Below are 14,504 nucleotides of genomic sequence, written 5' to 3' on the forward strand. Positions count from 1 at the left end.
TTAAAGTTCATGTAGTACAAACAATGTAGCAATTTTACTGGCCAATTTACTTCAAACTTGGTACGTAATATTAGAAATAACAGAAACACTTAAAAGCCATTATAATATAGTAAGATGACAAAATGAGAAAATGGAATCATTTAAAAATTGGGAAAGAACTAGTGGAATCTGAATTTTTAAAAAATAAAAAAAATATAAACTTGCGAATAAAAAAATCATAACTAAAATTAAATAGCTATTATCCTTTTCAATTGATACCTTTTGGCTTGGCCTTTCCCACCCCACAGTGTGCATGTCTCTCTTTCACCTGTACAGTAAATACAGATGGGAAGATTTTGGTTAAGTGGGAGACACCTGACAAAAAGGCACTTTGGAATTAAAAACTGACATTTAGGCTAGAAAGGGGGAGGGGCTCTTTGAATGAAGCACTGAGCTAATGGCAAGAAAAGTCAATGGCCGTGCAGCATATACACCTTCTGAACCTGCGCACTGCAGAAGGCATGCGCTCACAGCACCAATGGCACCACGGAGCACAGCAGAATCCTTTACAAGGGCTCTATGTCAGACATTTGGAAAAGGAACCCAAAGGAAAGCCCTGGGAGCTGCTAAACTCCACAGTGAGGGAACTGGTTCCTTGGCTGTGTGATCAAAGGCAGGAGGACATGATCACCATGGGCTAGACCAGTTTCTGTAGCTAGTCTGCAAGTTGAAATTCACGCTTGTGGTAACACCCATGATGTGGAAGCTGGGTTCCAAGCCTTTCAGACACAGCTGGGAGACGGGGTAATATGGCAGCAAAGTCAGTGAGTCATGTCAATGTGGACAGCATGGGGTCAGCATATCATCTCTGACAGAATGAAAGTACGCTAGGGTTGACATGTCACAGCTGACCAAAATCAGGTGTCCTCTTGAGCCTCAGAAAGCTTCTGATGAACTCTGCAAAGAGCCTGGTTCACTTCAGAACACAGAGCTTGCTAGGGCACAGTCTTCGACAGATTAACCTCATTCTTCCAAGCTGTAAATAAATCATGACTTTACCCAGCAAACTTCAAATATAAGTTGCAACGAGAACAGAGTCAATTAAAACATGCAACCCCAGGTAGAAAAATGGATGAGAATTTCCCAAAACTGAGTGTGTAACACTGTATTCCACAACAGATAAATCTATGTCTAGAACAAACCTGTAGACTATCAAAGACAAATAAAATCTTACAAACCAGCAGAGACAAAGGACAGATAACAAGGAAAAGGGTTGGTCATACTAGGCCATCAGGAAAGAGACTGATCATTCAAGGCTGTCAAGAGATACCTGTGACAACTGGGCTCTGGTACAGTCCAACATCTCCCCACCCAGGGAGCTCCCTACTTCACCAGTCAAGTTCCTTCCCCTGGGCTGGTCCTTGTTCTGACCAAGAGAATGCAACAGGTGCAGTAGCTGAGACTTAAGTCTAGGCCTCTGAGGGTGAGCACAGTACACTACTCTGTACTTAGAATTCTTGTCTGGGGCCTCTATACTTAGTCCCTATGCTAGGAGAACCAAAGTCAACAACAATGACTGCTACCCTATGAAGATGCCACACTTGATGCTTCACCTAAACATGAGTCCCTAAGTAACTGCAGTCCCGGCTAACATCAAAAGGAGAAATCACTGATACAAAGTCAGGAAAGAAATGTGAGATTATCTTAAATTATTACTTTAAGCCAGTAATCTCAATCTCTCCCTCCCTCTACCCCTGCCACAGACTAGGCTGGCTTTAAACTAACAGATGTCCACCTGCCTCTGCCTCCTCAGAACTGAGATTAAATAGGGCATATCACCAGATAATTTTATTGACTTTTGTCCTTTGAGGCAGAATATTGCTACACAGTAAAATAATGTTCAAACTAGCATTCTAAAATCAATTTAATATCGTACTAGATTCTAGAAATCTAGATGAAGATCAAAATAATTTTTATAAACAAATAGTGAATGTTCCCCACTTAGACACCCTTATGAAAGAAATACTCAAGAGCATATGCATATCAGAAGTAATTACAAGCAATGAAATTTATAAATATGTTAGCAAACTTAATAAGCACTGACTTAACTAAGAATAAGATAAAATGACAATTTTACATTGTTTTGCAATTTGATTAACCAAATACTGGAATTTGAGCTTTTTTATTAACATAATATTTTTATTGATTATTTGGAAATTTCATATAATACACCTCAATCACATTCACTTCCCAGTCCACCCCACCCCACACTCCCCACCCTTGTGACCATCCCAAAAACAAAAGAAGAAGAAAAAGAGAGAGAAAAAAAAATCAAGTCCAACATAGCCAAACTCCCAGGTGCCAGCCCCTTAAAAAAACCCAAGTCCTTCCCCACTGCCAGCCCCTCCCGAAGCCACCCACTGTGAAGAGCTACTTCAGCTTCCCTGTCACAGTTTCTAAGAGTTCTCTTCAGTGGCTTCAATTATCCTATGTATTTGTGTATGTGCAAGGCAGGTGACTGGACAACTTCCCAAAACTGGTTCTCTCCTGCCACCATGTGGGTCTCAGGAATACTGAGGATCACACCCAGATAGTCAGGCTCTGTGCCAAGTGCCCTTACCTGCTGAGCCATATCACTGGCCCCGGCTTTGGGGTTTTTAATTGCTATGGAAGATAATGACCGTGCTACACAGAACTGACCAGGAGAACAATCAACATACATGAAAGTATCTGCAAGAGCTCACACAAGGTATTTATCAAGTCTTCCCCTGATCTTCCGTCACACAGTACCCTAAGCTCTCAGCTCTATGGATGGATAGAGAAAGCAAATTTATAAGAGAAAAATGAAAGAAACCGATTGTTCTATTTCTTTTCTGATGCTGTGATAACACTGTCCAAAGGCGACTTGGGAGAGGAGAAGTTTATTTTAACTTACAGCCCCAAATCACAGCCCATGGGTACAGGCAGTCAGGGTCTGAACTCAAGGCAGGAGCCTGAAGCAGAAACAATGGAGGAAACCCCCGTGCTGGCTCCCCCATTAGCTTTCTCATAGGCTTACTAACATGCTCATGCTCAGAGCACTTCTTACCTCACCTTCTCAGTCCAGGACCACCTGCCTAGGAACAGAGAGCTGCCCATAGTGGGCTGGGCCTCCCTTTATCAATAAATAAGACAATTCCCCCTCCCCTCCAATCAAATCTAGGCAACTCCTCACTGAGGCCCTCCACTGAGGACTCTCCTCTGTAAAGCTAACAATGAAAGCTCAGCAGGCAGCAGGCAGCAGGCACACTCTAGCACACACCAGATACAACAGCTTAGGCTGCTCCTTGGACATTAGCCTCAGAAGTCATGCCATGGACACGCGATATAAATGATTAATATTAGCATTAGGGACAAAGTTTATGACCAAAAAGGAACCTACACAGAAGATTTTACACAAAGAATTCCTTAAAATTTTAAAAATTATTAGTTTTCTCACCCATTGATGTTAACTAACTTAAAATGTCCAAACCTCTAAACTTAAAGAGTAGAGATGAACTTAAGAATTCCATCTTTTAGTTAACACGGAACTCATACACAGGAGAGTGAGGGACATTTAAAGGCAGCTGCGGAGCATGACTTACTTTAATGGCAAACTTCTTAGATGCCATGGTTTACTGATTTCCAAAAGAGCTACAGCACCTGCAGAATAAAAAAAAAAAGGAAAGATATAGTTAGATATATAAAACTATCTCTTTGGGGAATGTTATATGGAAGATCTGGTTAATAAAATATCATTAATCAGTATAAGATAAAATTTTCATTCTAATTGCCCTTAACTAAAATATTATGCTAATATGGTAACCTAAAAACTGACCAGAAAAATGTACAAGCTCCGAGAGCTTCCCTACAGTAACCCACCACATGTTTATAACCGAGTTGATTTGACCCCAGGAATGCAAAGGTGGCTTAACATCTGAAAAGCAATCAACAAAAATACCACATAATCAGAGAATTTGATTCCCAGAATCCACAACAAAAGGAGAGAACCAACTCCTAGAAGTTGTCCTCTGACCTTCAAAAATTCTGTTATGCACATGATCTCTCTCTCTCTCTGTCTCTGTCTCTCTCTCTCTCTCTGTCTCTCTCTCTCACACACACTAACACACACTCTCTCACACACCACAAACAATAACAACTAATAAAATTCTTTAAAAGAGAAAAAACAGCTAAAATCATACATGATGAGTAATCTTTTACTCCCACTAAAATGAGCAAAGGGCAATGTCTTTCTTCTCTTGCTGCTTTTATTCAAAACTGTACTGAAGAGCAAATAGAGAAGGAAGAGAAAAAGGCATCCAGAAAAGGAAGAGATCACGCTTCTGCATACAGAAAGTCTTCCTTTCTCTTTCTCTTTTTTCCCCCTCTCATCTGTCTCCCATCTTTTTCTCTTTTTTACACATACAAACACAAAGAACCTATCACAATTAGTGACTTTGGGAAAGCTGGTGGAGTAACTGGATCACTATTTTAAAATACACTGTATTTTGGTATGCCAGCAAAGAACAATACTAAACGTGAAATTAATAAAACAATTCCATTTCTGATAGTAGAAAGAAGATACAAAGAAATAAATATAATTAAAGAAATATATTATTTGTACACTAAACACCATAAAACATTATTGAAAGAAACTAAAGAATGGGTTGAGTTAGCTCTGGGGTAGAGTGCTTGTTTAGCACGAGCAAGTCCCTACTGTCAATTGCTAGTGCCATAAGTCAAAGAAAAGTAAGTCTATATAAATAGGAATATACTTCATGTTTATACTCAAGGATTAGGACACTTAATACTATTAAGATACCACTCTCCACCAAACTGATTCTACCAACTCAATGCAATCTGTATCAAATCCTAACTCAGTTCTCTATACAATTGAAAGCATATCCTAAAATATCTATGAGAATACAAGGCATATGCATACACAAAACAATGTTGAAAAACAACACAGAAGACTTGTATGTCCCCATTTAAAAACTTAATACAAAATTGAAACCATGAAAACCATCAACAAAACATGGTAGTTGCATTAAAGTATATACACAGATCAACTGACTAAAATCAAGACTGCAAAAAATAGATCCTTTCTCATGGCCACATGATTTTCAACAAGGGTGTCAAACAATTTGATGGGGAAGAATTCTTCAACACTTGGTGGTGGGACAACATGCAGAGAGCAATAAGCTTTGCCCCTTCTATCACACTTCAAACAAAAATTAACTCAAAGTGCATCAAATACCTAAATGTGAAAGCTAAAACTATAACTCTTAGAAGAAAACACAAATTATAAATTTTCATGATCACTCATTTAGGCAATAATTTTTTTTATTTTGACATTTTATTGTTGATCTTCATGTATGGTGTGTGTCCACACTCCTGTGGGTATATTCATGTGTGTGTGCATGCACATATGAGTGTTGTGAATATTAGCTTAAGATGTATTACATTCATTTATGCTGTGGATTACTTATTTACATTCATTTATACTGTGGATTATTTGTTTAATGATGCAAAGATGTGTTTCATTCTTTCATGTTGCATTTGTGTAACTCTGTGAAGCTGTGTTACTCTGCCTGCCTAAAACACTCAATTGGTCTAATAAAGAGCTGAATGGCCAATAGCAAGGCAGGAGAGAGAAATAGGTGGGGTTACCAGGTAAAGAGAATAAATAGGAGGAAAAACCTAGGCTGCAGAGAAGAGGAAAGAGTGAGAAAGGGAGGAGAGGAGGACACCAGGAGCCAGCCACGAAGTAAGAAGAAAGATATATAGAACTTTTTTGGAATAATCTTTCTGTATGCTGTGAATATGTATTGTGCTCATTGGTTAATAATAAAGCTGATTTGGCCTATAGCAGGCAGAATAAGGTTAGGCGAGAAAGCCAAACTGAAAATACAGAGAGGAAAAGGGGTGGATTCAAGAAAGAGATGAGCCAAGAGAAGCAAGATGCTAGAGTACAGGTAAAGCCACAAGCCCTGTGACAAAATGTAGATTAATAGAAATGAGTTAATTTAAGTTATAAGAGCTAGTTAGCAATAAGCCTGAGCTATAGGCCGAGCATTCTGTAATCAATATAAGCTTTTGTGTATTTATTTGTAACTGACCAGATAGTTGGGACAAAACAAAAGCTCTGCCTTCATTTACATAGAATAAAAAAGGTAAAAAGCCCAGAGGCAAAACATAGTTAAGGAAAAAAGGGATAATCTAAGTTGTAAAAGTTGTCCTGGCTGGGGAGATACCATGATCACCAATGTGGTTTTCCTAGGACGAGGTTTATTCATTGTACTCCAAATGTGCTGAAAGCTGCGATTTCCCTAAATGCAGGAAACTCGACTGCATAATTTGTGGTAGTGAGGGATTGTGTTTGCACAAGAAAAGAAAGAGAGAGAGAGAGAGAGAGAGAGAGAGAGAGAGAGAGAGAGAGAGAGAGAACGAATGAACAAGCCAGGTGGTGGTGGCGCACGCCTTTAATCCCAGCACTCGGGAGGCAGAGGCGGACAGATCTCTGTGTGTTCCAGGCCAGCCTGGTCTACAGAGCGAGTTCCAGGACAGCCAAGCTTAGGCAGTGAAAGACAGAAAGCTGGTGAAGATGTACTTGGAGGTGTACACAAGAGGACTGGAGGCTGAGGTTATCCTTGGCTATCTAGAAGTCTGAGGACAGCCTGGACTAGAGACCTTGACCAGGACATAAATAAATACTACCCACCATAAAGTATTTTGTGATAGCAGCCCACACATACTACTAACACATGTCAATGCCAAGAGTTCTGGACCCCAAAAAGAGTATTATCCTGACGGTGCCCCACAATCACTGCCTCTTAAGAGAACTACTTGGTATCTCTTTCTCAGTTCTCAGTATTTAGATAACTAACACCACCCACCACGAGAGGGGTGTGACAGGGAAGCCAGTACTCAAAATGGTTAGGCTTTGCACAGCATCACAAGCCTCTGACTAGAATCCTTGCCCACCCTCCTTTCCAAAACCAATCTCCTTGACATCTGCACTGACTTCACCCGAACAGCCGTTGACAAACGTCCTTGATTATGGATCTCTAGGTACTTCTACTTCCTCCCACACGCACTGAACTGATGTTCTCTCCTAGGGTAGGTACCCTATCATCCAACGTCCAACAGCAGGACCACAAGCTTCTTGGAGCCAGTCATGATTGTTTAGACTAAAGTGTTCCTCTCTCGGCCAGTTACACTTCTACCTCATTCTCAGCTCACTAAACTCCACGCCACCCTGGTCCTCAGAGCATCTCCTCTGCCTAACCAGAAGTTCCCCGGGACAAAATCTTTTCAGGTCCTTCTTAATAGCTGAGCCACCACACAGATACACAACAGAGTTTGTTTAATCAATGCTACTGTCCTCGAACGGTCAGCTGCTATAGGCTATTAGTATATTTTACATTTACACCCATTTATCCAATGAAACTTTATTGTCTCCAATCCCAAATTCTCCATTAAATCTTTTACATGGAAGGCAAAGTACTCTGAACAGATGTTTAGAAACAAGCAGTGTAATAAATACTGAATACTTAATGCATCAGACAAAGTTGAGAGAGCTGTGATTAATACATAGATCCTAATGTTTTATGCTGGGAATAATGTACAATGAGGCTGGGAATGTAGCTCAGGGTTTGCCTTACATGTTCAAGTCTTTAAATTCAATCCTTAGTTATAAAACATTGAACCACCACAAGTAAGTAAATAAGTAAATCTAAATTTAAAGATGAAATGGACAACAGATCTGACATGTGGTTGAAATTTAGTCCACTTCAGTGTAGCCTTTTGTTGTTAAAAATACTGATTTCTAACATTCATTTGAATAGAAAATGTATTGGCCTTGGAATTAAGTTTTAAATTTCCAAACAATTTTTCTGCAAGAGCAGAAAGCTCAGTGCTTAGGGTTTCAAGCACTAATGTAAAAAAACAAACAAAAAAACAAAACAAAAAAAAACCTTGCTATAGAGCTATCTATTAAAGTCTAAAGTCGTTGGCATTTTTATTTTGTTGACTAGTGTTATGAAATCCAGGACAATCTCCAAAAAGATGTATTTTCCAATTACATGGAAACCATACACTTTGCATAAGCCTGTAGGGAAGCCACAGCACAACATAAATCTCACAAATACGACCGTCTGTCCTCTCTTCTGCATTCCTGGGCCCACTGTCTCTAAACTGGACACAAGCATTCCTTCACAAAATGGACACTTGGATAACGTGTGACCCCACCAAAACTCAGGCACTTGCATGTGTGGCTGACAGGGAGGCAGACAGCCTAAGATGTTTAGGGAAATTAATTTGGGGAAGGAATAGAAGCAGATTAGACAATATCACATGATTTTCCTGTCATTTAAATACAGCGCAGAGATAAACTCAAAGAAAGAAAGTCAGTGACCTTCTAGATTATTCTGTGGGAAAATCTAGGGCAACGTGAAATCCCCATTTGTCTTTCTTTCAGGATTTCTGGCCTGTGTGACAAGCTTTTGAAAGCAGCTGCCTCAATTTAAAAGGCCAAATATTAACTCTAGCCTCCTAACCTCTCCATTTCAATCTTCACTCAAGAAATTATTGTGCTTCTATCATCTTCCTACAAAGCTCTCTAGCTATGGAAAGAGAACAGAAAACGGTAAGGGCCCTAGGATTTCTGCCACTACAACTGAAATTAAAACATGAGAAATCATGGCTGTTGCCCAGCAACACACCACGGTTGTTATTAAACTGATACCTAGGAACAAACTGTAGTAAAAGGTCAAAAAGTGACAGATGAGCAAAAGTCCTACTAGTGACAACTTAGATAAAGGTTAAAAGGAAACCTCAGCACAAAAAAAGAATTAGCTGTTCCTATGACTTGGGGTGGGGTGCCGCAACCTTGAATGCCTAGTATGCTCATAAAAACAAATCAAAACAAGCATCAACAATGGAAAAAGAACCATTCAAACAACAAAAATCTGACTATTTTTCTTTCCTTTACGAAATGTAGACCAGATGTTAAAACACTGTAACAAGATCAATTCCAATTACTGATTCTACTTTTCTGTAACTCTGCTGTCACGCCAATCATATGACACAAGACCTACGTCTCCACTTCCTGCTGAGTTTTCAGGCCAGCCAACCCTGCATGGGATGCTTCGCTGACAGTCAGATCTATTTATCATCTGATTCCTTATCAGAAGCACACACAGACATCTTCATGCACTCTAGTAATGACTTGAGACTCTCACTTCTGCCTTTTCGGATGGCCTGAGACCATTCAACTCCTCTGTGTCTCTGGACCTCTTCTTCATAAAACAGGACAGTCATTGGGCTCTGGGGAGTGGTCAGGTCATCACTTGGCTCTGTGCCTGAATCTCAGTGAATGATTAGTCTTAAATACACCCAAGAACGTACAAGCGGACATCATGTAATTTACTTTAGAACCTAAAACCCATTCTGATAATTGCTGTTTCCCATTCGCCTTCACTGACAACAATCAAACAAAAGAAAAGGCATTCTGATTATCATCAATACTCTTCTTAAAATCTAATCTTTTTGGTGCAAAGATTGTATCACTGGAGAATATACCATTGTTTCACTGGCTGCTAAGGGTTGAAGAACAGATGCACATAAGGGATAGTTGGAGAAACTGGGTGGGAGCGTGTTGGTAGAGATAGAGGCTGATGATAGACCTGGACCATATCCCGATTTCAGTGGGGGTTACATAACTCCACAGGAATCAAAACTCAAGATACTAAACCAAGAAAGATTTTTCTTTTTATGCCTGACTATTTAAACTGTTTTTAATTACAAAACATCAATCTTTTCTAGAGAAAAAAATCAAAACAGTGACATGAATTATCTTTTCTATCCACGATATTTTAACAGCTGCATTTCGTATTACCCCCATAGTAACATAAATCAAATTCAATTTTAAGCCAGCTTTGACTTATTCTAGCAATATGTGTCAATACTACTAAAAGCAACTGATTGACCATTCTTCCCTAAGAAAAACACTAAACCTTAATACATAAGTAGCATTCTCCATCTCCTGACAAATGGGAGCTCTGGGATGTCTCTGGCTTGGCTTTACAAATCTCTACTTTGTAGAATTTCATGGCTCTCAGATGTAGATGGACTATTGTCCAAAATCCCTAAAGCAATATATTCATACTAACCTTTAAAGATTTAAGGCAGATTAAATGATTAGAGATATACAGACCAAGAGACAACAATCCTGAGTCTGGAGAGATGACTCAGCAGTAACAGTTCTTGTAGCTCTTGCATTGGACATAAGTCAGTACACAACCATTTGCAGCACGGGTTCCAGGAGACCCAACTCCCAAGCACTACAGCTACCTGCACTAACATACACATACCCACACAGAGACACACATATATACACACGATTTAAAAATTATTAGAAATAAATAATCCAGGTGGACAACGCCTGTGCTCCTAGCTACTCCAGGGACTGACAGAGAGGAACTGTAAGTTCACCGTTAGCCTGGGCAACTTAGCAAGACTCCGTTTCAAAACTAAAGTGCAGGAGGGGAACAACAGCTCAGTGGTCGAGCATTTGCCTGGTAAGTGAAACGTTCAATCCTGAAAGCTGCTTTAAAACACACACACACACACACACACACACACACACACACACACACAGTTTCATGTTAGACCCAGGAACAGAGCACCATAGGCAAGAACTCTACCACTAAACTACACTTCCAGCACCGTATTTTGCATTTTAAAAATGTATTTCGGAGCTGGAGAGATGGCTCAGTGGTTAAGAGCACTGGCAGTTCTTTCAGAGGACCTGGGCTCAATTCCCCACACCCACATGGCAGCTCACAACTGCCTGTAACTCTACCTCCAGAGGATCTGACAGCCTCATAAAATACCAATGCACATAAATAAAAATAAATAAAGCATTTTAAAAAGTCGTATTTCATTCATAAGAAGTTAAGGCATAAATTATATAAAAGACAAGTAAAATAACAACACAAAACGTTTTGCCACTGTCCTCTTCTGGTTTCATTGTATATAGAAAGCATTAAAAAACTAGGGTTTCTTCTTTTTTTTTTCTTCAATTTAAATAAGCTGGAAAACAAAACTACGTGAAATTGAGCACACTGAAAACAAAAATCCCAATGGTTATCCACTAGTGAATGATACAGATGATTATGTAGCCACACTTGATAAGTCAGCAGTTCAAACAGGCTGAAGAGTCTGTGGGTTTAGCTCTGTGATAAAGCACTTGACTAAAAAAGCACAAAGTCCTACTTCAAGCTCCAACACAAAAGAAAAAAAAATAAATGGAAGGAAACAAAAGACACGAGCTATTGACATATATAACCGCATAAATATATATTGCTATATATAACAAAGATAGCTACACATACCCCCAAATAAAAACATCTGGGACATGGCTTCTTTGAGATAAGAATCTAGAAAATGTTTGTTTATTTATTTATATTGGTAAGTCAGTAGTTGCTTAGAAAAGAGCAGCTTGGGGAATTACCAAGAAACCAGACTGAGGGCGATGGTTATGATCATTATCTGACTGTGACACACCAGCATACATGTGTAGAACATACCACGTTGTATACTTTGAACAGATGTTGCTATTTGCACCACAATTTTATCTCAATAAGGCTATGTTTACAGAAAGGTCTTTTGATTTAAAAAGTTATTTGAAAATCATCTTCCTGGCCTGGAATAATGGATTTAGACCACCCTCTTTTTCAAACGGATGAACACAGTGGAAAGCCAAAGAATTTCAGTCATTGGACTGTGTAAACAAAATCTTAATAATCCAAAGATTGATTTATAAGATAATATAAATATCTACAGCTAATATCTTCATAACTGTTACTATGTACCAGGTACTTCTTCTAAAAATATGTATTATTTTTAATTATGGATATAGGAGAATGCCTGTGTGTGGGTATGTTCGTGGGAGGGTAGACACCCATAGAAGTCAAACACCATGGATCCCCCAAGAAGTTGGCATTAAAGGCAATTGTAAACTGCCTGGCATAGATGCTGGGAACGACACTCAAGTTCTCTAGAACAGCACACAGCTCCTAACTACTGAGCCATCCCTCCAGTTCATGCCTGGTACTTCTAAAAAGCATGTTTCTGGTATTAACTTATATAACTCTCACACAGTCCTACCTTCCAAGTAACAAAACTGAAGCACAAGGGTAGACGACGTCTGTCAGATTCCAGAGCGCGGAGCTGGAAAGTGGAGAAGGCAGGATGTGAGGCCAGGACAGACAGTTTCAGATCTGATTTTCTTATTAACCACCCCCATTATCACCACCCCTCAATATCCCGTGCAGCGTTTAAACTGCGGACAATCGCCGGGCGGGCGGTGGTGGCGCACGCCTTTAATCCCAGCACTCGGGAGGCAGAGGCAGGCGGATCTCTGTGAGTTCGAGACCAGCCTGGTCTACAAGAGCTAGTTCCAGGAAAGGCTCCAAAAAAAAAAAAAATTAACAAAACAAAAACAAATAAACTGCGGACAATCAATACTGCAGTGTAATGAAGTTCACCTTCACAGTGATAAAAGATGCATCTCCACGATGGAAACATCCACGCAAGACTCATGAGAACAAGAGACTTCCATTCTTCTTTCCCACTTAATACACTGAGTAAAAAAGACACACAATAATCAATGACAGTGACGCTGACTGGCAATATAACTAGTGTAAGGTAACCAATCACTGGGCAGTTGACTGGCAAGGTAGCTAGTGTAAGGTAACCAATCACAGGGCAGTTGACTGGCAAGGTAGCTAGTGTAAGGTAACCAATCACTGGGCAGTTGACTGGCAAGGTAACTAGTCACTGGGAAGATGGTTCACCAAACTCCCAATCTAATATTCCTCTTCAAAATCCTAAGTATTTTAAGGAAAGTCCTGGGGGTGGGAGGTGGGGGGAGACACCACACTTCTTACTCACAACAGCATGAAAAACATAAACATCACTTTCAGTGCCATCAAATACCTTAGTAGCACTTCGATTTCTCCCAGAGTCTGGATTTCTGTCTATAACCAGTCTCAAGTCAGGTTTAGAAGCCTCTCAGGTGACTGCCATGGGCAGCCAAGTTTGAGAATTCCCGATTTTGATTTCTCAGTAAAGGAAGACACAGAAGAAAGCCCGGGGCTACAGAAAGTCACTGTAAGCCACAACCCAAATTTCCAAGTCAACATCACACTGTGCCAACATGCAACTTCTAATCATTCAAAGTAAACTCCCAGATGGTGCTGACCTGGCTGGTAGATGACCAGACCGAACAAGGCCATAGTAAGTTGAACATGAGCCAACTAGTTTACAATTATGGCTATGTACAACACCCAAGAAATAGGAGAAGCAAGAACCTATTAAGCTGCTTGTCCAGTAGTGCTAAGAACTATAGAATACTGTGTTCCTGGTCCCAGCTTGGTAGTTGGCAAGGAAATTGAATGAGAGCCCCAAGAAAGGGTTGAGTGGTTGTTGTTGTTTTTTTTTTAACTGTTCTTTGCTTTCTATAGCACAAAGTTAGTTAAGTATTGAACAAAGGCACTGGCTGAGTGAATGAATGAGTGAATGAATGAATGAACAAACGAACGAACGAACAGAATCCCTAAATCACATCTTAAAATCTTCTGAGAATGTGAGCAGTGGTAGTGCTCGCCTGTAATTCCAGGACTTGGGAAGCAGAAGCAGGCGAATCTCTTCGAGTTAGACGTCAGCCTGGTCTACATGGCAAGTTCCACAACAGTCAGAGTTGTTACACAAGAAACCTTGTCTCGAGGGGGAAAAGAAATCTCTGAAGGCTATATTTTACATCTATGGACGTAGACAGCTGTAATTTCATACAAATTGCTGCCCCGTCCGTTTGGCACTTTTATTCGGGAGAGATTCCCTCAACATTATTTTCATTTTAAGTATCTTGCACCCTGATGTTTAACAATTTTTCAGCACTCGGAGTGTTTTCAAAAAGTAACGGAGAGAAAAGGCCTAAGAGAAAGATTGTGGAAAGTATCGAAATCAAAACAAAAACACGCAATGGTACAGAAAATGGGCTAACAGTTCAGTGCAGCTGAGGGAACTGCTAGATGCCAGAGTATCATGCTCTTACCTATGCTGGTGGCGGGAGGTGGGTTCGGACTTTTTATGTTTTGTTACTGTCCAGGGTCACTGGTGGACTAGTACCTGGATGTGGAAACTCACACCAAAAAGGCGGCAGGCAAAGCCTCAGAGGCTTTGGCTCACTTCCCTTTCCCTGTGTCGCCTCGCGCGTTTGAGATTGCAGCCACCGCCCAAACACATGATGGCGAGACCGGCTTCACGGGGGCTGGAAGCCAGTGCCAGAACCTAAGATGGTGGCAAAATGCTTGTCAAGGTAGCGGGATAACCGGAAGAATCTGCCCAAACGAAAAATGGCTCCCGTTACTGACCTCAAAGCTTTTTAAAGAGACCAAAATAAAAATGGCGGCAGAAACGCGCTGTTTAGAGGCTGGGCATGC

The 14,504-nt window shown here is 40.3% G+C and overlaps 1 protein-coding gene and 1 non-coding gene across 8 annotated transcripts in view; one reads left to right on the top strand and one right to left on the bottom strand.

Annotated features, from left to right (window-relative positions):
* The window catches only part of Slx4ip (SLX4 interacting protein), a 153,147-nt gene extending 138,863 nt beyond the window's left edge, over positions 1-14,284 (bottom strand). For 2 of the 7 annotated variants that reach the window (XR_007590026.1, XM_050131931.1), the window contains exons 1-3: positions 14,117-14,283; positions 12,169-12,231; positions 3,603-3,660 (exon numbers count right to left, since the gene is read on the bottom strand). Coding sequence is in view for 6 of the 7 variants with exons in the window: in XM_050131931.1 (XP_049987888.1) it covers positions 3,603-3,629 (27 nt within the window). In the remaining variant the exon portion in view is untranslated. Of the gene's footprint in view, positions 1-3,602; positions 3,661-12,168; positions 12,232-12,548; positions 12,644-14,116 lie in introns of all 7 variants that reach the window. The other 5 variants (XM_050131975.1, XM_050131983.1, XM_050131937.1 and 2 more) reach the window with 4 other exon arrangements.
* LOC126496861 (U1 spliceosomal RNA) lies at positions 6,228-6,386 on the top strand. Its single transcript, XR_007590467.1, has one exon. It is a non-coding gene; the product is annotated as a U1 spliceosomal RNA (small nuclear RNA).
* Positions 14,285-14,504: the final 220 nt, after the last annotated feature.

Source organism: Alexandromys fortis, unplaced genomic scaffold (genome assembly GCF_014885135.2).
Source record: "Alexandromys fortis isolate MF-2015 unplaced genomic scaffold, M_Fortis_MF-2015_v1.1 scaffold_6, whole genome shotgun sequence".
Classification (NCBI taxonomy): Eukaryota; Metazoa; Chordata; class Mammalia; order Rodentia; family Cricetidae; genus Alexandromys; species Alexandromys fortis.